Consider the following 23,998-nt stretch of genomic DNA (forward strand, 5'->3'; position numbering starts at 1 on the left):
AGGCAGTCTTATTGAAGGCTTACAATCTGATCATTATATTAAAAAAAACACCAAATCTGTCAACCCTAAACAGCCCCTTTACAGTTGGACTTGATGATCTTGGAGGTCTTTTCCAACCTTAATGATTCAATGATTCAAATCTAATAGCCTATCTAAAGAAGCCATCTCATTTGGATCATAAAGACACTTGAGTTTGCACAAACAGAAGCAGATAACCTCAAGCACCATTCAACAGCCTACTTCTCAGTGGACATCAAAGCATTCTGTGCCTTTGAGGAGCAAAGTTCATTGCCATTGTATTAAAAATCCAAAACATTTCCAAATCAGAAAGATGATCTCATTCCCTGTAGCAACAATGATATTTGGAAAACTGCTAAGGAATCTGAAGGGGAAAAAAAAAGCTTACAAATGTCTTGCACTAACACCACCAGAGCAGCAAGGCTTCAAGACATTCAGAGATTTTACTGGATCAATATCTTTCCTTCATTAGGATCTTCATCCCCATCAATTTCTCTCATGCATTTTTTTTTTAAAGTGTGGTACTTTCCACAGATCTTGAACAGAAAGTGGTAGAATGTAAATAAATAACTATTGGGTGTAAAAAGGAAAACCCATCACATAAAGCAACTACCATTAACTAAAGTTATCAACCGATTTTGCTAAATGCTTAACACAGCAGGTCTTCAATGAAATAAGCATTATAAATTGCCCACAGCAAAGAAAAAGAAATATCTTGCTTGTTGTGTCATTGTATTCACTGATACAAACTAAAGGTGACTGCCTCATTGCCACCCTGCAGTCTAGGGGAAGAGTTCAGAGAAAATTCCATGTAACCTGAGTGCCAGCAATCTCTTCATCACACCAAAACCAAACAGGCTTCCCTCATCCTAACTTTGACTATTAGCGCATTGACTTTTTCACTCCCTGTAAACCACTGCAGAATTAGAACCCAGTAACTCACTGAGCTACTTCAGCAATTTCTCCAGTTATCATGTTTGAAAACCTGACTACCTCTTATAGTGGTAGTAAGTTACCTTGAAATGGGTTTCACAGAAGGAAGGTTCATTTGAACATGAGCCAGCAGTGTGCCCAGGAAGCCAAGCGGGCCAACAGGATGCTGGCCTGTATCTGCGGTGTTTCCATGAGACCTGTGAAAAATATAGTGGTCCTGATCCATCCAGCCCCACCACAGTGAGCTAAAATACAAACTGACAGACCAGTCTGCAAGGAGATGATCATGGCTGGGCCAAATGGCAGCAACCTACTGAGGCCGTGGCTGTTTAATAAGGAGTTTGTGCATGGTGTTCTCACACCCTACCCCCCACTGAGCCCACTGTTTTATCTTTATTTTAACTGGGCTTTCTCCCCAGTTGCCTTTCCCCTCTGCTTCAAGGATACAGCATTTGATCTTTACTCCCATCCTTTCTCACATGGTTCAGGCTACAACACCTCTTGTCACACTCCAGGCTCCCACACAGACATAAAAGCCAGCTAAACATCCTGTAAGCTAATCTCTGGGTTCCCACAACCAGCAAGAGCAGAGAAGTGATTTTTCCCCAGTATTCAGTGCTGGTGAGGCCAGATGTCAAGTACAGTGTTCAGTTTTGGGCCACTCACAAGAAAGACATTGAGGTTCTGGGGCCTGCCCAGAGAAGGGCAACAAAGCTGATGAAGGGCCCCCAGAAAAGTCTTATGTGGAATGACTGAGATGAACTGGGATTGTTCAGCCTAGAGTAAAGGAGGCTGAGGGGAAAGTTCCTAATTTCCAGAAAGGGAGAAAATGGTCTAAAGTTGCACCAAGGGAAGTTTAGAATGTATATTAAGAGGAATCACTTTACTGAAAGGGTTATCAGGCATTGGAACAGCTTCCTGAGGGAAGTGGTGGAGTTCCCATGCCTGGAGTGATGTAGACATAGTACTTAGGGATACGGTTTAGTCAAGGACTTGTCAGTGTTAGGTCGTTTCTAATCTAGACCTGTGATTTCTAAAGCAGAAATCAGTAATTGCACAGGAACTTCATTGTATCATCACTGTGTACGAAGTTTGCCTCAACTGAAAGTCCCTGGCTTGGCACAGGTGCCTGTAAGACATAGGATCCTCAGCGCTGCAGGGGTGCATTTTTCACTCCTGACTGCAACCTCCCAGTTCTGCCAGGAAGAGCAGAGGCGGATGGAGCTCAGCCTCCAAGTCACCTTTGCAGCATCTGGCTGTCCAGATTATACAAAGTTCTTGTTGCTGCACAAAATGCTTTAAGGGCCACAACTGTGCATTGCTTCAGAAGATGACACTCCACTTTGTGTGATGTACTTTTTTTTTTCCCACAAAAGGCATACTCTTTATTCCTAAAGAGCAGGCTATGCCTTTCTAGCTGTGTCCCTGGAAGATCACACAACACAGGCAATATTCAAAAGCATCACAGGCAAAAGAAGTTCTTTTCTGCATTAGCTACCAACAACTCTACTCCGCACTTTTAGATTTTCCCATTTCTGAAGAGCTTTATAAAGATTACTAAGCACTCACTGCTCTCCTCTGAGCTAAGCAAGCATTCCCAGCAGTAATGTACTAACCACTGGCATATACCACCCCACCACTGGGTTAGGAAAATGATTAAAGATCAAAGTGAAAGCCCTTGAAGATAGAAGATTACTCTTTAGTGAAAATGAAATAGATATGTTCCTGTTTGGATGGTCGAATGCACAATACCTGTTACCAGATTAATTTGGACAGATAATAAAATGAATGACCTGGTAAAGATGAGCCTTATAATACAGTGCACTTGTTTACTGTCTTCTTACAATTACAGTCTCCATAGAAACAGGAGAGTTAGAAAACTTCAGCGTTGTGCAATAAATTCTAATGATCTTTCTTTAAAGAATCATCATATATATTTAGTGCAAAGAGAATATATCAGCAAGACTTATACTCCAGTATATGAAACATGGATCACTAGTCTTAATGTAAAGGCGCTTGTACACCAGTTCTATGTCCTTCTGGCAACAGAAAGAAAGGACACTCCCTTTAACACACATTAACAGTTCACACCACACGGTACTTTCTTCAGTTTTGTGTTGCTTCCTCCACCTGTCCTCCACACCAGCTGGGGATCAGTGCACTGAAACATTTTCAAGATATACTTCCCTTTTACCCTGAAGTTTATGTGATGTCTAATCCCTTACATTTATAATCACCTACATCTTACCCATGATGTAATTTCTTATGCCTTGTGGGCTGATTTCCGTGACTCATTTTCCAAATATATTTGTGAAGGTGGTTCATGAATTAAACTTCTGTCAGCTGAAGCCTCCAGCATTGTTCTGCCCATATTCAGTATGGAGGCTTCTGGCTCTCAAGTAGTTTTAATGGTACAATGCAGAGGATCAGTCTCAGGGTTTATAAAGGACATTCAAGAAGCCATTACATAAGGTAAGAAACACTTGAAATGCCCCCATGACTTTCTGTCGTGCCATCACTACTCTTCGGTAAGTTTAGCTTTCCTACATATACCACTGAAAATTTTCAGATGATTCATCCTCAGGTTTTGATGTCAAATAAGCACAGTTTTGAGTTATGCCTCTCATAGTTTCTCTGGTACTGTGCCCTTGCCCCTCACTTCTTCCCTGGTTTTAAGCTGTGTCCGGATAAGACCTGAGGGACCCTAGCACAGTAGCCTTGGTCAACTACAAATTCACACTCACTTAAGCATTTAACTGTTTAACAAATCAACATATTTTAATGAAATTAATATTACCTACAAGTGGCAGCACACATCTGAACTTGTAGAATCACTTTCCCAGAGGTACACTGAAGTGTCACCTTCCTTTATGGTGAAACATCTTCACCTTCTCTGACAATTTTTGCTCTTCCTTTGCTTTTTCCTGCGTAACAGCATCACTTCTCTCAGCTGGCATTTTGGGAGAGATTCTCTGGAGACACAGCTGGTGTCGTACCCAATGCAGAGTCATACTGAGATGACTAAATCACATGCATGGAAGCATTTGCTACCACTTAAATCTCAAGTGCAGAGGGTGTAGCACTGCCTCTGGTAATATACTTCTACAATAAGCACCACTAACAGCTTTGGTGCAGAAGGGTTTGATATTCCCCTTGTGACAGAAGGGAGACAAGTAGTTAAATTACTGCCTGTTGTACACGATTGTAGACATTAGCAGCTGTTATTTATAGTTCCTATTATAGGATCCCAAAAGACAGGAGAACTATGTCACACAGCATTACTACAAATAAAATCATTCTAATAATGAAGAAAAAGAAAACACACTACATTTTAAGCAGAGAATATCACTTTAGTTTATCTTTAAATAGAAAGCATGAATGCAGGTGTTTTGATAACAAAAATGCATGTTTCAGTACTCCCATCCCACCAGATAATACGAGAAGAAATATGAAGGACAAGAAAAAAAAAGTGGTACATTAATAAAATCAGCTGAAAGAAAAATAGGTATATCTGGAGAAGTTTCCACCAGTACAGTGGAAGTGGGATATGCTGGAAAACACACAGCTGAAAGAAATGAGCTCTTGGGGGTTTAATCATTGAGAAGTTTCTATGCTGTATCTTTTTAAACCTAATTTTTAATTCTAGGGAGTTAATACAAGTCAAAACCATGTTGCAGACTACTCCAAGCCAAGCAGCATGCCTTAAAGCAGACAAACATTGTTCAGGAAGCTTATGAAAATAAGTTATCTAACACTGAACATCTTGGATACAGAACCAATTCCCCTCTCCCACTCCTCCAGTAAAAAGAGGTGGTGGAGGAGTATGGGGGTGGAGAAGGACAAACTAAAGCAAACTAGAATTTCTTGAAATAGATTTCTTTTTAGAAGTTAGCAATATGAATTCTAGTCTTTTTTTTTTTCCTAACTGACATTCTTTTTGGAAGAAAACTTTCAAAATAAAATCCATTATTTCTACATCCTCTGAAAAAAAAAATATTTTGCCCTTCAAAATGTTAAAGAGCTTCCATAAAATTGGAGATGATGATACAAGCAAAATGAATCTGGGAGAAAATACTTTCTTCACAGAAATGGTTATTAAGCATTGGAACAAGTTATCCAGGAGGTGGTGGTGTCACCATCTCTGGAGATATTTGAAAGATGTGGATGTGGTGTTTCAAGGCATGGTTTAGTGGTCATGGGATTCAAAGCTCTACATGAGCAGTTGGACTTATCTCAAAGGTCTCTTCCAACTTGCTATGATTCTATGATTCTGATACTGCTTACTCCTCTCAGGACTGAGTCTTAACAGAAAATAAAAGGCTTTATTTAAGATACCAATCTGCTTCAACAGTTGAAGTTCAGTTTAAGGGAGAAAGGAGCATAATCAACATGTGAAGAATTGGTAGCAAATAACACGTCTATTACTTCTATTCTTTGCACAACTGCATTATGCAGAATTAGTGCATACCAGCCAAGAGATCTGTCCTTGCTTCTGAGTTCCCTCAAAGTAGCAGGAGAGAGAGGCAAGACTACTGGAACAGGGAATGAAGGTACTTGTGTAGGCATCCCTGAGACCTTTAAAAGCAGCAGCAATGAAATATCAATGTGGTCTACTGCACCCATGTGAAACCAATGAACCCAAGACTCCTCCAGCATTACAGCAATATTCCTCTGAGACCTATATGAATTCCCTGTGCTCCTCACTATTGACTGGTAGCTGTTCTAGAAAACAGTACTAACATCTTACTTTACTCACTGTACAAACAGAAATGCCTCTTTTGATTTCTCTGCTCAATTACATGTTATTTAACTCTACCCACACGCTGCACTGTGCTGCCCCAGTTCTACATTTTGGCAGTGGACTTCAAAGCTGCGTCCCTCCACTAGAGAGTGCCTGTGAAACATGTACACTCCAACAAATAAACACCCCCTCAGTCCACATGATTTACATACTGCCTAGGCAACCATCTCAAATAGATGAAAGCACTGAAAAATAAAAATCCCAAATTATGGCATGTAGAAATCCATCATTCTACATAATGCTTTCACTTAGCTATAGTCCTATCAGTAACATGACCAGTTATCAGAGCTGACTGCAGTTTTTGATGATGATAATGATGTACACTTCTCTCTTCCTTCAGTAGCTCAGCTGTACACATTGGGAATGCTTTACAAAACATTTCAGAACTAAAGGTCAAGTAAGCTTTCTTGAAGAAATGTTTTCTGGAGAGAATTTCCTTCCTACACACCTTAATCTGGCAAGGCTCTTATGTTGTTAGGCAAAGAGAATGCAAATACATACTCAAATTCCTGCCTCTAGAACTAATCTTCAAAGACTTAGAGTCCCTTTTTCAGTCCCTGCTCCCCAACACATCTCAGGGTGAGAGTCTTATAAAAGCGCTGTTTTACAACTAATGGTTTATATCCAGTCCCAAGAGCACAGGGGCTAGTCAGCATTCTCCTTTCAGGGGAAGATGCTTTATTGATCTTGGAACATTTAGCATGACATTTGAGCATCAGAGAAATCTCTTCCTTAGGTTTTTGGTTTCAAGAATACCTATGTTTTGGGTGAAGGACAACTGTGACTTCTCATAACATTAGTAAAGGGGAAAAACTTCTCTCCTGGAGGTAGTTGTAGTAGAGGACTCTGAACTCAGAAAAAGGACTTTGAACTATGCTAACAGCAAACTAGGAGCTGGTGCAAAGACTGAAGCATCAGTACACTGTGCTTTGACCATGCTTTTTACTTCATAAGCAGAATAGCCCAGAGATGCACTTCAGCTGGAGCCTTAGAACAGTTTTACGCTCGCACTTATCCATCATCTCTTGGCATGTTTTAGGTGGGCTGATATGTATTAATTATCTCTAACTGGAAGTCTTGATACTGAAGTCTGAGGATCTTGAGACAATAGACCCGACCCATTTGAAGTCCAATCATGCCCCAAACTGCCTATATTTGTGAACTCCAGAGATCAGATTTTAGTGTATTAAGCTAGGTAAATCATATTAGATATGATTCCTTCCTACACAAGTAAGGAAGAAATCATAGCTAATAAGAGAAGGCAGTCTTCTGGCTGTTTTCAGATTGAAATCATATGGCTCCTTATTCTAGCTGGTGAGAGCCCAATGACTCTATTGTTTCAAAACAACGTGTGGCACACATGGTCTGAATAGACAGGGTGATGGCTTTGATGAACCTTAATAGCTGTCGAGGAGAGGGGCTGGCCTGGCAGAACGACTTAGCAATGCAAAGAGAGAATTTCTGCCAATGCAGGAATTCCCTCTTTCCTTATTTTAAAGCCACTGCAACAGCACCACAGAAAAGCCAATAGCAGACATTGCACTGGAGCACTCACCTCTGTGCACGCCTGCACATCTCCCTTCATGATGTGAAGGAATGCACAAAAGAGCATAAAAGGACCACAACTTCCTAAGTTCATGTACTGCATCTACGACAGAAGACCCTGCTGAGATGTACAACTGCCACTGAAAGATTTAGACCATGCCTGCGAAAATGTCGGCGGATCCAAAGAGTGGTGAAACCTTTCGTTTGTTCTTATTTCTTAACCCTCTCTTCTCACATCTCCTCCTTCTTCTTGTTTAAAAAAAAAAAAAGAGGGGGGGAGCCAAAAAAAAAAAAAAAAGCGGCTCGTACTTTGAGTTACAACCCAAACACAGCAAGTTCAGATGTACACTAATGCAACATACACACTGCTGACCAAAATAAAAGAGAGTTCGGGCTTAGAGATCCTGGACCTTCTCTTTCCAAGGATAGGCTAACAAAGGTGCAGCTGTGTCTCAGCTGCTGGGGAAAGGGCAAGATTTTGCCTATATGAATATGATGGTGATCAAAACCCATGTAAACATGGTACTTCAGGACATGGTCAAATGGCCATGGTAGTGTTAGGTTGGCAGTTGGACTTGATCCTAGAATTGTTTTGGTTGGAAAAGACCTCTGTGATTCTGTGCTGTTTGCAGTATGAGATTTTACCTCACCGTACATCCAACTGTATGGCACCTGCTGCACAGTCCTGACTTTGCTGGTAGGGTGGAGCCAGTAATGTGGAGGAAAAGAAGAGAGCAGGAATGTAAGGAAGCATAAAAGCCCTAAATTATGTTCTCAATGCATTAGATGATATCCTTTGTTTCACTTTCAGTCTGGAGCATTTAAGTTACATCCAAACTGTGTTTTCCTCCCCATATTCATGTGTCACTACTCAGTGTCAACATTTTTCACAATTCAAGCTCTGTCCAGCAAGAAATTCTGTCATTGGTTATCATCTATGTCACTGTGTACTGCCTCACATCCTTTTATCAGTTTATCCTTGTGTACTCCAGTTCCATTTTCCCTTCTCCCTTCAGTGGTGACCTCCAACACCTCTACAAAGTTTTGGTGACAGATATGGTTTGTAACAGCTCTGACAGGTTTTTGGTTTGGTTTTCTGGGTTTATTTTTTTGACTTTTCATCATATGCCTGGCCAACTCTAAGCAAAACAGCTTTGATGCCAAGGTAGGAGAACTTCCGGATTAACTAGAAGATTAAGAAAAATACTTACTCTTGCTTTATTTTCACCCCTCTAATTCCGATTTCCATGGAAACCAGGCTGGAAAGTACCAGCAGGCAGCCTGCAGCTGAACATCTGAATGAGAACACTCATGTTGAACTCAGCGAGCAGGCAGCATGTGAAATCCATAAGAAATGTCTAAAAATCTATATCTACATCTTGAAAGTAGAAGTGCAATCTCAGTTCAAAGGCCTTATAAAGAGGATGATACTCCCATTGCACCAGCTGATAAAATTTGACTTTTTCTATAAATTATCAGAATAAAATTTCTCTACAGCACAAACCAAAGATTTGTGAAAATTAAGTACTATGAAATATTCAGATGGAAGATTATATGCTAGGAAACATTGTAAGTTATTTTTATAACAAGACTTTGACTTCTGAATGTTGTCCTGCAATTCCTTCTGTGAAATCAAACTGGCTGCTCTACAGTTCATACATATGCATTGTGAACCCTGTCATCCGGAAGGCTCTGACAAATGTCCATTGCATTTGAATATGTATAGACATACAACAAAAAAATTTACTAGCAGTTAGTAATACATCTACTAGTTATAAAAAAATGAGTTGGCTTTTGGTTTTTTTAAAATTAACTTTATCCAGCTGAGTAAAGTTTAATGTGGCAAATCTTTGTAACACCAGCTTAGATTTTTCTCCTGCTTAATACTTGCTCTTCTAGCAAAAGGAAGAGAAGCAAACAAGCAAAGGATGAAACATTACTGTCTTAGACTATACTTTAACCAGTGTAGAGATCGATTATTATTAAACTTCTGCTTTGTATATAAAGCAGTTACCACTCTCTCAAGCAGACATTATTCATTCTTTGCAGAGAGCAGGACATTGGTCACACGTTTTCATTTTCTCCCAATGCAATTTTAGCCAATGCACTAGACAAAAGAGAATGATTATGCCAAAGGATTTAATGTCTTGTGGAAGTCCAGTATCAGCACACAATGCTTGACCTGAAAATGGATGATGAAGCTCAAGACAGTTTTGTTTTCTGGGTGTTTTTTTCTTTGTTGTTGTTGGGTTTTTTTAAGTGTTGTTTCAAGTTTAAAAGAGCTGTTTATCTGAATCGAATCAGCCAGATAGGTGCAGATTCTCTTTATTGTACCTATGGTCTCCCTCACTATCAGAGAGGAAATTCAAACTTAAGGCATCAAAGATCAAATCAACCCAAGAAGCTGTTACAGACTATTGATTCACTCTTTCACTTGAGATCTTCAATGGAAAAAACTAGCCCAAATTTGCAGTCCACAACATAAACTCATAACTATGACAGAAAAGGATAGTACAGAAGCTGTTTGTGCCATTTCCTTACATGACAGGAAACTAATAGTTGTGTTTCAAGAACACAAGAGCAACACAGAAAGCACACAGCTATCAGCACCTCTGCAGTGCAAAAATGTCCATTAAATAGCTGCATCAACGGTAAAAAACAAGTGCCTTCAGCTAATGAGTCCCATGGATCTCTCACATTTTACTGCACCAAGTGTATTTGTGGTCACCTTGAGAATCATTTATTGTGTTAGATCACAATACAGAGCTCTGGGATATAGAAATCAAATCCAAATAATTCACTTACTCGTCTAAGACTGCTTAAACACAGCAAGTATACACAAAAGCATAAGCTTTCAGATACATTTCCTCTTTACTTGCATGAAAATATCTATAGCTAAACAACCCACATGCACTGCCTGAATGGCTCTATTTCAAGCAATATTGGAAGTGAAAATAAATCTTAAAACTACATAAATTTAAATAAAAAGCAACCCACATAGGGTACATTGGCTTCTCCATTTCAAAACTGCAATCCTACCCATCCATTTTTTAATATTAGGAATGCCAAAACATTTTGTATTTAATGGCTATCTTCAGCAGAAGGTACCTCGGGAAACAGCCCTTAAAAACAAAGGGGTCCAGGAGGGCTGGACCTACTTCAAGAAAGAATTCTTGAAGGCACAGGAACAGGCTGTGCCAATGTGCCAGAAGATGAGCAACCAGGGTAGGCAGACAGCCTGGATGGGCAATGAACTTCTGAACAAATTAAGGGGAAAAAAAGAGGGTGTATCATCTTTGGAAGGAAGGAGAGGTAACCCCAGGTATGTTTAAGGATGTTGCTAGGTCATGTAGGAAAAAAATTACAGAGGCAAAAGCCCATTCAGAGCTTAGACTGGCCACTGCTGTGAAGGACAACAACAAAATGTTTTCATAAATATATTAATAGCAATAGGAGGGGCAAGGACAGCCTCCACTCCTTAGTGGACATGGAGGGGAACAGAGTTACAAAAGATGAGGAAAAGGCAGAGGTACTTAACACCTTCTTTGCCTCAATTTTTAATAGCAGGATAGGTTGTCTGCAGGTCAATTGGCCTCCTGTGCTGGCAGATGGAGGCAGGGAGCAGTAGAGTTTCCCTGTGATCCAGGAGGAAGTAGTTAGAGACCCCCTTAGGCATTTGGATCCCCACAAGTCCAGATGGGATCCATCCTAGGGTGCAGAGAGAGCTGGCAGATGAGCTGGCCAAGCCACTCTCCATTATTTTTCAACAGTCCTGGCTCACTGGAGAGGTCCCAGATGACTGGAAGCTGGGCAATGTGATGCCCATCCACAAGAAGGGCTGGTTGGATGAGTCAGGGAATTAGATCTGTCAGCCTGACCTCAGTGCCAGGAAAGATTGTGGAACAGGTCATCTTGAGTGCAGTCACACAGCACTTACAGGATGGCCAAGGGATTGGGTCCAGCCAGCATGGATTTAGGAATGGCAGGTCCTGCCTCACCAACCTGATCTCCTTCTATGATCAGGTGATGGATGTGGGGAGGCCTGTGGATGTAGTCTACCTGGACTTTGACACTGTTCCCCACAGCAAACTCCTGGTCAAGCTGTCAGCCTGTGGCTTGGACAGCAGCACTCTGTGCTGGGTTAGGAACTGGCTGGAGGGCCAAGCCCAGAGAGTGGTGGTGAATGGTGCCACGTCCAGCTGGTGGCCAGTCACTAGTGGTGTTCCTCAGGGATCAGTGTTGGGCCCCATTCTTTTTAATATCTTTACTGATTATCTGGATGAGGGCATTGAGTCCATCATCAGTAAATATGCAGATGACACCAAGCTGGGGGCAGGTGTTGGTCTGTTAGAGGGTAAGAAAGCTCTGCAGAGGGACCATCACAGGCTGGACAGATGGGCAGAGTCCAACACCATGAGATTTAACACAACTAAGTGCCGGGTTCTACACATTGGCCACAACAGGATGGAGTCAGAGTGGCTGGAGAGCAGCCAGGTACCTGGGGGTACTGGTCAATAGTAAGCTGAACATGAGCCTGCAGTGTGCCCAGGAGGCCAAGAAGGCCAATGGCATCCTGGCCTGTATCAAGAACAGTGGCCAGCAGGAGCAGGAAGGTCATTCTGCCCCTCTACTCAACACTGGTTAGGCCACACCTTGAGTCCTGTGTCCAGTTCTGGGCCCCGCAGTTTAGGAAAGGTGTTTACTTGCTGGAACATGTCCAGAGAATGGCAGCAAAGCTGGTAAGGGGTTTGGAGCACAAACCCTATGAGGAGAGGCTGAGGGAGCTGGGGTTGCTTTGCCTGGAGAAGAGGAGACTCAGGGGTGACCTTATTGCTGTCTACAACTACCTGAAGCGGGGTTTTAGACAGGCAGAGGTTGGTCTCTTCACCCAGGCAACCAGTATCAGAACAAGAGGACACAGTCTCAGGCTGTGCCAGGGGAGGTTTAGGCTGGAGGTTAGGAGGAAGTTTTACACAGAGAGAGTGATTGCCCATTGGAATGGGCTGCCCGAGGAGGTGGTAGAGTCACCATCACTGGAGGTGTTCAGGAGGAGACTTGATAGGGTGCTTGGTTGCATGGTTTAGTTGGTTGGGTGGTGTTGGATGATAGGTTGGACACGATGATCTTGAAGGTCTCTTCCAACCTGGTCTGGTCTATTCTACTCTACATCAGCACAGGGTCTTCACTTCCTCTTTCGTCCCCTGCTGCTGCCTAGGTAAAATGGCGTGAGCCGCCTCCCTTGGCTCTGCCCAGGCCCAAGGCTGGGTTGGGGGGAGGTGGGGGGGAGAAAGAGCCCTGGGGGGTTTGGGTGTACCCCCAGTTGGGGATGGGACATTCTTGGGTATGTTCTGGGATTTCTCTCTTTTGTCACGGTGCTTGTGGTTCTCTGTAAAACTTTCATTGTCGTTGGCTTTTTTGTTTGTTTACCCATTTAAACTTCCCACCATTCCTTTGCAATCTGTTTGTCTGAGCCGTTATTTTTGCCTGCGGTGGGAGAATTGGCCTCCCAAACCACAACAGCTTATTAAGACACAGGGTATACGACAAATATCAACTAACATGATAATGAATTAGGCCGGGGCACGCTATGTGAACTTTCAATTTAGAAAAGAATATTTATAATTTGTTTGTGTCTTTCCACTAATCAACACTTCAGGAAAAAAAAAAAAAACATAAAACTATTTTTGAAAGATACTGAGAATTTGTACATCTTACATGTTAGAAAAAAGTGAATTGTTCTTTAACCTTTGTAACAATTGTGTTAAATACGTATCCTCTTCCCAAACTGCATTGCTGTTGAATCACCAAATTACCTTTTTTATCCTCTTTTTTTGAAAGGCTCTGCAGGAGAAGTGTTTATAACCACATTATAAGCACCAAGAATAAAAGTTTATGGTAGAAGTACTAACATCATCACCAGGGGAAGGCAATCATTGCTCCCATGCACCTTTCTTCTCTAGTTTACAAATTCACAGTATCAATACTGACTAAGCTTTGCAACTTCAAACTCTTACACAGTGCAAGAAGAGACCATGAGACATGCGGTTTTCCATGTTACAGGAAATCTGGAGCCAAAAACTGAGGTTTTTGAGGCGCAGTCAAATGAAAGGATGGCCTGGCAGCACTAGCCCAGCTCTCCCCAAGAGCTTATTTCTTTCTCCAAGGTGCAGCTTCTGTAACAGCTTGAAAGAGGCCGGTTATGGCGGCACTCTTGAATGCGGAGACCAAGAGCCCCTGAGTGGCCACATCTGACCTGTTGAAGAGATCTGCTAATATTATTATCAATGATCTGCATGAAAGGATTAAGGGTACCCTCATTAAATTTGCAGATGACACCAAGCTGAGTGGGAGTAGTGATCTGCTTGAGGTACAAAGGCTCTACAGAGGTAACTGAACAGGCTGAATCAATAGGCCAAGGCCAATTATATGAGATTCAACAAGGCCAAGTCCAACACTACAAGCTTAGGGTACAGTGGCTGGAAAACTGCCCAGCAGAGAAGGACCTGGTAGTGCTGCTCAACAACTGTTTGAGTGAGTCAGCATGTGCCTAGGTGGCCAAAGAGGCCATAAGCCATCCTGGTCTGTAGCAGGAATAGTGTGACCATCAGGACCAGAGAAGTGCTTGAGCCTCTGTACTCAGCGTTAGTGAGGCCACACTTGGAATAATGTGTTCAGTTCTTGGGCCCCTCACTACAAGACATTGAGTTGCTGGAGAGCATGTCCAGGAGGGCAAAGCTGGTGAAGGGTCTAGAGAATGAGGAGCAGCTAAAGGATTTGGGGTTGTTTAGCCTGGAGGAAAAGGGGCTAAGGAAAGACTTTATGAACCTCTTACAGTTACCTTGAAGGAGGTTGTAGTGAGGTAGGTGTTGGTTTCTTCTCCCAAGCAGAAAGTGACAGGATGAGAGTAAATGCTTTCAAGTTATCCCAGGGGAGAATTTCTTCACTGAAAGGGCTATCAAGCATTGGAACAGGCTGTCAAGGGCAGTGTTTGAGTCATCATCCCTAGAAGTATTTAAAAGATGTGTAGATATGGTTCTTAGGTATATAAACAAATGGGGAATCCACTACTGCAATTACCACTTTTACCCATCCTCACTCCATAGATCATATGTTTTTCACTAATGGTTTTAGAGGTTTCAATTTATTCTTCCTGCCCTCTTTTTCCCTAGTCTATCTCTCTTCATCCTTCTTTTTCTTAGGAAGGCCACCTAAGTCTGCACATTGCAAAATTCCTTCAAATGTCAGCAGCTGATCAGACAGACCTGCAGCTTGCAATCAGGCAATTTCTCTGGGCTTGCTTAAGTGAGAATGGAGTTGGACAAGATTATATGATGTATACATCTGAATGCAAATAGCACGTTCCACATTTACACAAATGTAGTGAATGTTGTCTTAGTTTAGACTAGCTGATTCAGGTATAAACAAGGAAATGGTTAACCTGTGTCAGACTACAGAGCAAGCTCAAAAATTCCATCATTCCTTTCCTCCAGAAAGAGGCTGAAAAATCCCATGTCCTGTCTGAACTCTTCTGCTTCGTCTCTCTGCTCAGTATTTGAACACCATAAGTAGGGGAAAGAGTGGACAATGGAACACACATCACTTACTTTGTACCTGCTGGCAATTCCCAACTATACAACAGGCAGGAATAAAGCTACTGCAATAGAAGTTACAGTTATTTTCATACCATGTGTGCTTGAGAAATTGCTACATACAAAAAAAGACAGGTTTCTACTTCAAAGAGGTTCAGAATTTTCAAACCCAAATTATACATTAGCAAGCTCTTCTCTTCTCTTATATCCAAATGAAGACATTTGAAGGTGACTGGGCTATTAGATAAATGGCTTTCTTGATATTGATTATAAAGGCACATTTCATCCTCTTCATATAAATGATCAGTCTTACTGCCCAACTCCAGGTAACACTGGCTTTGATAACTACTTGATATGCTTCTATACACGTCAAGAAGACTTTGATCAAAGGACTGAATTCTTATATTTAAAAAAAGAGGTAATTGGCACATAGACTAGGGTGAGGTCAGTATCTCATGATTCTTCAGTCCAATTTAAGGAAGCCTGAAATAAATAAGAAGGCCAAAGTCTGCCTGAACTCTGTTCACTAATTATAAACTTCAAAATTCTTACTAGAAGATATGCATTATTAAATGTCTTATTATAGTGCTTCTTCCATGTTCACAGATGAAAATGGAAATGAGCTTTTAAATTTCATTTGAGCAGTTGCAGGTAACCAACCACAAGTCACACTACAGTTCAACACAGCTGTTGGTTTCTCTGTGCAATTACCCTTAGTGCAAACTGTGCTTGAGACAAGTAATAGCAAAGGAACAAAATGGTTTATTTTAATGGTAGCTATTGAGAAAAGGGGGAACAAAGCCTTAAGAGCCGCAAGCAATCACATATGTTCTATTAAAGATATCAAAAATCAGCAACATTTTTCCTCCTGCTTCTCTGAGTCTGCTAAATCAAACTCTCATTGCATATGCAATCACTTTCACTCAATTTATAAAGTATTTTAAAACTAATTTCAAAAGAAATTGTTTTTCTTGTAATAAAAGAACATAAAATTATATCACTTTCTTCTCATTCATGTTATCGCCCTCAACTAATTTGCTCTAGTCAGACATTTAAGTCTCCTCCTGCACTACAGCAAGGCATCATTAGCGATACACCTGTCTGTTCCTTTAGCTTACTCCTCTAGTTTCTGAATAAGCATAAAGCAAGCTTCATCTGCAGTCAGAGCCATGCATACGACTTAATGCACCTTTGCGAACCAACAGGATCAGACTGCAGACTTTTTTCCCAAAATTGCAACTTTTTAATTAACAAGAGACACTTCAGAAGTTCATATAAATACCTTTATAAGTAACACCTGACAATCTCTACAATATCAACAGCTCCAGAAAGTTGACAGAACATACAAAATCTACACATGAAAGCAGGTAATTTAAACACAACATCGAAGCTGTCACTCCCTAGAAGAACACTTCAAACAAGACTTCTCTATACTATCCAATAGGTGTCTGCATTTCTCCAAATCATTATAAAATTAACTCATTAAGAAGCATTTACCTGTGTTCCTGTCAGGTAAGATACAGCAATGCTTCTGCAGTATGCCAGGCAGAACCTATTACAAAAAAGAAATAGACATTACTGCACATACTAGTTTAACATCATGTAAGGAAGAGTTGATGACTGCTGGAGCATGCATCTGATCAAGCTTTGTGCTCTCATTCTGCATCAAATTAGCTATCCCAGTGAAAATGTAAGCCTCACTCATTAGGAACTGCACACAGAAGAATCTTACTAAGTTAGCTACTTATTACTTTCCACTAAAGCTATTTTCACCTTCTCCCATAGACTGTAGTATCAAAGAATAAAAGAACAAAAGACCACAATGAAACATACTCAACTACAAACACAGTCTCTTACTAGTCCCTGATGCTGCTGTTACCAATTTTGCACATGTGGCCCTGGGCTTATGAGATTTAGCTCTTCATAGAATCAACAAGGTTGGAGAAGACCTCAAAGATCAAGTCCAACCTGTTACCCAAGACCTCATGACTACTAGACCATGGCACCAAGTGCCACGTCCAATCCCCTCTTGAACACCTCCAGGGACGGTGACTCCACCACCTCCCTGGACAGCCCATTCCAATGGCTAATGACTCCGTGAAGAACTTTCTCCTCACCTCAAGCCTAAACTTCCCCTGGTGTAGCTTGAGAATGTGTCCTCTTGTTCTGGTGCTGGTTGCCTGGGAGAAGAGACCAACTCCCTCCTGGCTACAACCACCCTTCAGGTAGTTGTAGAGAGCAATGAGGTCTCCCCCAAGCCTCTTCTTCTCCAGGCTAAAGAACCCCAGCTCCGTCAGCCTCTCTTCGTAGGGCTTGTGCTCAAGGCCTTTCACCAGCCTCATCGCCCTTCTCTGGATACGCTCTGGACCCACCTGGTGGATGTAGGGAAGGCTGTGGATGTAGTCTACCTGGACTTCAGCAAGGCCTTTGACACTGTTCCCCACAGCAAACTCCTGGCCAAGCTGTCAGCCTGTGGCTTGGACAGCAGCACTCTGTGCTGGGTTAGGAACTGGCTGGAGGGCCAAGCCCAGAGAGTGGTGGTGACTGGTGCCACAGCCAGCTAGCAGCCAGTCAGCAGCCAGTCACTAGTGGTGTCCCCCAGGGATCAGTGTTGGGCCCAATCCTATTCAATATCTTTATTCACACTACCACAGGGACAGTGTCAAAGGCCTTGCTGAAGTCCAGGTAGACTACATCCACAGCCTGTCCCACATCCACCAGGCAGTCACCTGATCATAGAAGGAGATCAGGTTGGTCAGGCAGGACCTGCCCTTCCTAAATCCATGTTGGCTGGGCCTGATCCCTTGGCCATCCTGTAAGTGCTGTGTGATTGCACTCTTCATAAACCACTTAAGACAAGACTCCAAGGCACAGCATTTCACAGACAGTTCCAACAGGCAGCACGAACCCCCAAAGTCTGAGTAGGAAATTGAATGCAACAGGAACAGAAGAGCCCAAGTTTGCAGCTCACATCCACCACACTGCTACTGGCACACAGCAAGAAATACAGCAGAAACCTCCCAGGACCTCTGGCCCTTTCTTACAGACAGGACCTCACCCTTCTTCACAGATTTACACATTGAAGCTACCTGCGTTGGTGCTCCTACCAGCAGCAACCTGTACTTGAAGCACCCAAGACTTTTTCAATCTGTCTTAAAAATCATTCTCCAAGATGTCGTTGTTAAATTGTCTCTCAGGGGTCAACATGCACCCTTTGAACTCCACATTTATTTATTTTTTATGAAAACAAGGCCAGCATAACCACCGTCTGGAAATGCTGGGCTTCTAACCTCTAAGACAAGCCCAGGCACCACCACAGTGTATTGGAGGAGTCCTGCAGAAAGGAATGGGGACATGTTACTGCTGCAGGGGTACTATGTGACCGACTCTTAGCAGTCTCATCCCTAGCTGTAAACCTTGGCCAGGAAGCTATAGCAGACTTCGTGAAAAATTTCTATTCCCTAAATTATTTTTCTTCCTGAATTTCAAAGACTTAATGAAAGCAAAATGAAACTGAAATTAAAAGAAAACACAGAAAAAGCAAGTCTGGAACGGCAACGAAACTTCAGTGGGGGGAAAAAAAAACAAAAGCTCTAGAACAATTTTTCCTTCCTCTCAGACTGGATATAGATAAGAGTCATAGTGAAAAGCATAAGCTGGAAAAACCTTTATTCATCCCTTCCCTTCACTCTCAAGTGTTAAGTAGGCAAACAGGATGGCAGAGGCTAAAACAATGCTTCCTTCTTCCCAGCCCTTTAGCGTGTTTACCCTGCACAAAGCCAGTTTCTGGCTGGCAAGAGTTTGATATCAACCTCCTACTTACTTGTCTACAGTATATAGATTTTTACACTGTACCCATCTCCATGGTATCCAAGAGCCTCTTCACACTGCTCTACTCCCACTTTCTCCCCACTCTGTTTTTCTCCTCCCTAGGGAAAATGACATGAGAATTCCTCAGCAAAACTGTGACTTTTCCCCCTACATGCCTCTCCTTTCCCCTGCTGCTTTCCTTTCATTCATTTGCATGCTGTAATCTCCAGTTTATTCCTTACAATGCCTTATGCTCAGAACTTTTTTTCATTTCACAAGCAATCTCTAGATTAAGTTGTGTTTTTCCTTTGTATTTTGAAGCTTTATCTACACAGGCAAATCTGAGAATCGTCACTCAAATCAAACCTGGTGTGATTTCAGCTGTAGAAGTTAAACCATGGGAGCAACTGGAGGAACTCATGTAGGGGGACAAAACAGAGACTAGAATAAAATTTTAGAATATTATTTTTCCTCAGCAAAGGAGAAAGATTTCAATTACATTAGCTAATGATTTAACCTTCAATTGTCTTTTAAGCTCTCAGCTGGGAGCTAAGGCATTACAATACTAAATTAAAACTGGACACATAGATGCAGAAGTAAAATAAATAATACAGCAGGTGCTTCCCTAGTGGCAGCCAAATTAGCTTGGGTCCACGGTACAGAGTTAGGCAATCACATGTAGCAGGAACATTGTCTTTGCTCATGGTGCCAAACTGAGAGCTTCCTCACAATTGTTGTAGTTTGAGTTGGGTGCCCCCCTGGTGCATTCACTTCCTGTGTCCAGAAGTCCAGCCCAGAGGGATGGACACAGGAAATTGTGTATTTCCTACCATAATTCTTTGCACCACTATAAGATCCAGTGCGGAGTCTGGCACTTCCTCTTTCCTTCCCTCTCCGAGACTTGGTAACTGGGGGAGAGATCTCCCGGCCATGGGCCTGATTAGGCCCAAGGCCACAGGAGGATGGGCAGTCTCAGGCCTGGCCAGCTGAGACTAGCCCAGCAGAGGGAGGGGGAAGAAGGAGCCATGCATGCACCCTCAGGTGGGGATGGGATCTTTCTTTGTCACTGCGCTTTGGATTTTCTGTAACATTCACTGCTTTCTATTTAAACTTTCATCACTTTTGCAATCCGTTTGTCTGAGTCGTTATTTCTGCCTGTGGTGGGATCTGCCCCAACCCATTACATTTTTGGCGCCCAACGTGGGGCTCGAACCCACGACCCTGAGATTAAGAGTCTCATGCTCTACCGACTGAGCCAGTGTGCCCCTTTCTTAAAGGCACAGCGTCAAACAGCCACAACAATCAGTGAAAAATTCTAACTGATGCTGGTGGACATTGATGAAGACCTCCTTATATTTGTTTTCCTTACAGCCTGCTGTGCTTAGAGATATCTAAGTACAGATCTGCATAACTAGCAGTCAAATTTTTACTTGCAGCTCTACATAATACAGATACGCAGAAAGCTTCTCAGAGCAGCACAGGATGGTTACATAGTTGTTCGCAATTTAGCAATACTCCTACTTTTTGTTTGCCTTCAAACTTTTCTTCATTTCCTAAAAACAAAACATATATGAAGAATTTTGATGGCAAGAATACAGTAGGTGATATTCAGACAAAAATGTGTCAAATGTAGTAGGCAAATACACATCAACAGATAAAATTTCAGAGATCCGGAGTTTGAGCATTACTCATGCACTGATGGTTACAAATAACTGGCCCTCAGGTAGAGTTACCAAGCATGCCTTGCATCTTTTGTGGAAGCAGTGCAGTACTGGAGAAGTGAGGTTACTTGTTACCGTGTGATCCAGTCAGTGAGTTTCTGTCTTTCAAATCTTGTATCACTTTTGGAAAGGCAGTCACCTCCTAGACCCTGCTATCTGCGCTGCTCTGTGCCATACTGCTGCTTCCCTACCATCTGCACAAATCACATGAAAAGAATTGTAATTGCTCTCACTTTAAGGATCATAATCATTCTATCACTATTTTCCTTATACTTGTCTCAGCTCAGGATTATTTTTTTTTCCTAGGCAAGATTGTTGTCAGCTGCTACAGAGACATCTGTAACTAGACCTTAAAAACACTGGAAATCCTACATCTGCACTTTCCTGAATTAATTTTGTTGCCTCTTGTCATTACAACAGCATGTTATATTTTGGGTTCCATTCTTATTATTGTTTCCTTCTCTTTTGCATTTCGTGCCTGAGGATTTTAGATCTGTCCCAATGACACTGTTAAAAGGAGAAGATTCTATTGTTCTGGAACCAATTCCCTGCTCATCATCAAGCTGCAAAGAAGCACTCTGGGTTTGGCTGTGCACAGCAACCAACTATCTATCCATCTTTGGATAGGGTGCAAAAAGCATGCAGATTTCCTGTTCACAAACTGTTGGGTGATATGAACCATCATAAAACAGAAGTTTATCATTATTATTTAGTATTTCTTCAGAGCATAGAGGTTCCTGCAAGCAGGTGCTCAAATGGCACATCAAGCTATTGCCTTCATTCTCCTAACAATATGCAGTTGGTTCAAGCTACAAGAAGCTAAATCTGAAGTTCATTCCACTCATAAGCATAATTACACTTGGTTATGCTTTTTAAGGGGTATCTAGGGAGTGTATCAACAAATATCTGGAATCATATTAATTCCTTAAAGAGTTCAAAAACAACCTAAGATTACTGGTGGGTCTCTGTCTCACTTGAAGCAGTTATTGATACAACCCACGCTGTCATACTCATAAAATCAATCCTTGAAAAACATCTCTGGAGGAAGAGAGCAGCAAGATCAGAGGGACCTGCCTTCCCAGGGCTTATCCAAACCTACGTGTGTTCCCTGCCAGTGCCACATGGACCTCACTTATAATGGCAAAGCTAGTGCAAGAAGAATACATTAAGACTCTGTTTTGTATATCTGGTATTGCTGAAAATAGTAGATTTTGCAAGACCTTTCAATCATTTGCTGCTAGCTGTCAGTTCCTCTGCCCTCTCAAGGAAACAACCTTTCCCTGTAGCTCCTGATGAGCTGCGCCCTGCTGAAAGGCAGCCTGTGCCAAAAAGCCTCCCACCCACAGCAGTGCAAGTAAGAAGCCCATATTGTCAGTTTATTTTGTTGTATTCTGATGAAATGGCTCAGACTTGTCCAATAATGTTTCTCAAAAATTTTACTAGACTGCCGACCAATCTCACATATACACTGGTGAACCTTCATGATAATTTAATGTCAAAACAGAACTTGCTAATGACTCATCTGCTTTCTGGGGTTTTTAGTAAGGGTATTTTCTTCTCTTATCCTCTGCCTTATCTACCACTTCCAATTCAATACCAAGAACATACATAAGATATGGTGATTTTGTTGAAAGGATAAGTTACACTCAAAAAAGATAAATTACATTTACAATATCAAAGTATTTCATATAAGGTATTGTAATGGGTTGGGGCAGATCCCCTCCCCACCACAGGCAGAGCCTTTCCTTTCAAACCACCACAGGTATCAATGTATGGATCATCTCACACCAAATAACATCTTAATATGCGTATTGTTTCCTTTTCTTCTTGAAGAAAAGGAAATCTTGACTAAAGGAAATTTCAGAAATACTCTGTAAATATTACAATGCCCATACTTATACATGTTCTTCCAGATTGCATCACACCTCAAAAAATGGAAGCTATCTAAAACCCTTTAAAGAGAGTAGTGACAACAATAAGAAAAGCAAAATCTCCTTAGTGGAATTTAACTAAAAGTGCCAGGCATTTCAGTGATGAGCAACTCAGTGAGTGCATATCCTATTTTGTACATCTGAATCAAAACTAAATAAGGGTGCCCCTGTACTCTGCATTGGTTAGGCTGCACCTTGTGTACTGTGTCCAGTTCTGGGCCCCTCAGTTTAAGAAGGACATCGAGACACTTGAACGTGTCCAGAGAAGGGCAACAAGGCTGGTGAGAGGCCTTGAGCACAAGCCCTGTGAGGAGAGGCTGAGGGAGCTGGGATTGTTTAGCCTGGAGAAGAGGAGGCTCAGGGGTGACCTCATTGCCCTCTACAGCTACCAGAAGGGTGGTTGTGGCCGGGAAGGGGTTGGTCTCTTCTCCCAGGCAACCAGCACTAGAACAAGGGGACACAGACTCGAGGTGAGGAGAAAGTTCTTCACTGAGCGAGTCGTTCGTCATTGGAATGGGCTGCCCAGGGAGGTGGTGGAGTCACTGTCCCTGGAGGTGTTCAAGGGGAGATTGGATGTGGCACTTGGTGCCATGGTCTAGTTGTGAGGTCCGTGGAGACAGGTTGGACTCGATGATCCCTGGGGTCTCTTCCAACCTTAGTTGTACTGTGATACTGTGAAAGTAACCCTGAAAGAAGGCTTAGTATTATAACAACCTCAGATATCACAAGCTGAGCTCCATGCAGTGGAGCCAGGGCAAAGCAGGCAGTGGCCTTTGGCTTCATCACTCCTTTTAATCAAGCCACCACAGCAAATCTGAAACACAGGTACCATATTTCAATGGGCCATTTAAAAAACAAAAAAAAGGGAAGAAACCAAAACCCCCACCCAAACCACAATATAATTATCACTATGGCACATTTCAGACTCATGTCACAATGAATCTGCTTTAGTATGTGTCTACATTTAGCCTGCATCTGAGGCTAAACTCAAGCAGTTACTGTATCACCCAATGACCCCTCCCCAGCGGAGAAGGAAAAGTAGAGAAGACCCACATGTGCATACAAAAAGGAATGTAATGAAATAGCAAAATTGATGCTAATGTCAATACTAAGAATTTAACAGTACACTTGCCCAGCAAAAGCAAAGCAGTCAAAATCCAGGAAGGCCATCCTTAAAAGCAGGAAAGGAGTGAAAGAAACCCAAGCAAACAGCCCAGACAGGAAGCTCTCACAGAAAATACCACCCCTCTCACACTTCCTCCTTTATACTGAGCATGATACTCATGGTCTGGGATACACCTGTGAGCCAACTCCAGCCAGTTTTGGTGGCTGACTTAGAACTACTAATGGCCTGCTGTCCATGGCTGTCCTGGGATTTTTCCCCAGCAAAGCCAGAACAGTGTGAACTAATTACAATTGTTCTATGATTAATGAGTACTTACAAACATGCATCTTTTAAAGGCTGTCACCTGAAGTATAATCCCTCCACACAGATGTCGCAAGAATACAATAAGCAGACTAAAAAGAGTAGATAGGCAAATCTGAAGGGGAGTTGGAACTATGTACTCTGGGATTAGCAGCACATAAGGCATTTTTTTCCCTATTTATTAGTACAGGAAAATAAGTGGTGGTACTAGCAACAGCCACAAA

The 23,998-nt window shown here is 42.1% G+C and overlaps 1 protein-coding gene and 1 non-coding gene across 7 annotated transcripts in view; both read right to left on the reverse strand.

Moving 5' to 3' along the window:
• DLGAP2 (DLG associated protein 2) overlaps positions 1–23,998 on the reverse strand; it is a 463,517-nt gene that overhangs the window by 363,891 nt on the left and 75,628 nt on the right. For all 6 annotated transcript variants that reach the window (XM_054179979.1, XM_054179984.1, XM_054179977.1 and 3 more), the window contains exon 2: positions 16,384–16,438. In XM_054179979.1, coding sequence (XP_054035954.1) covers positions 16,384–16,438 — 55 coding nt within the window. The remainder of the gene's footprint in view (positions 1–16,383; positions 16,439–23,998) is intronic.
• TRNAK-CUU (transfer RNA lysine (anticodon CUU)) lies at positions 19,886–19,961 on the reverse strand. The gene has a single exon. It is a non-coding gene; the product is annotated as a tRNA-Lys (tRNA).

Source organism: Dryobates pubescens, chromosome 3, assembly GCF_014839835.1.
Source record: "Dryobates pubescens isolate bDryPub1 chromosome 3, bDryPub1.pri, whole genome shotgun sequence".
NCBI classification, from domain to species: Eukaryota; Metazoa; Chordata; class Aves; order Piciformes; family Picidae; genus Dryobates; species Dryobates pubescens.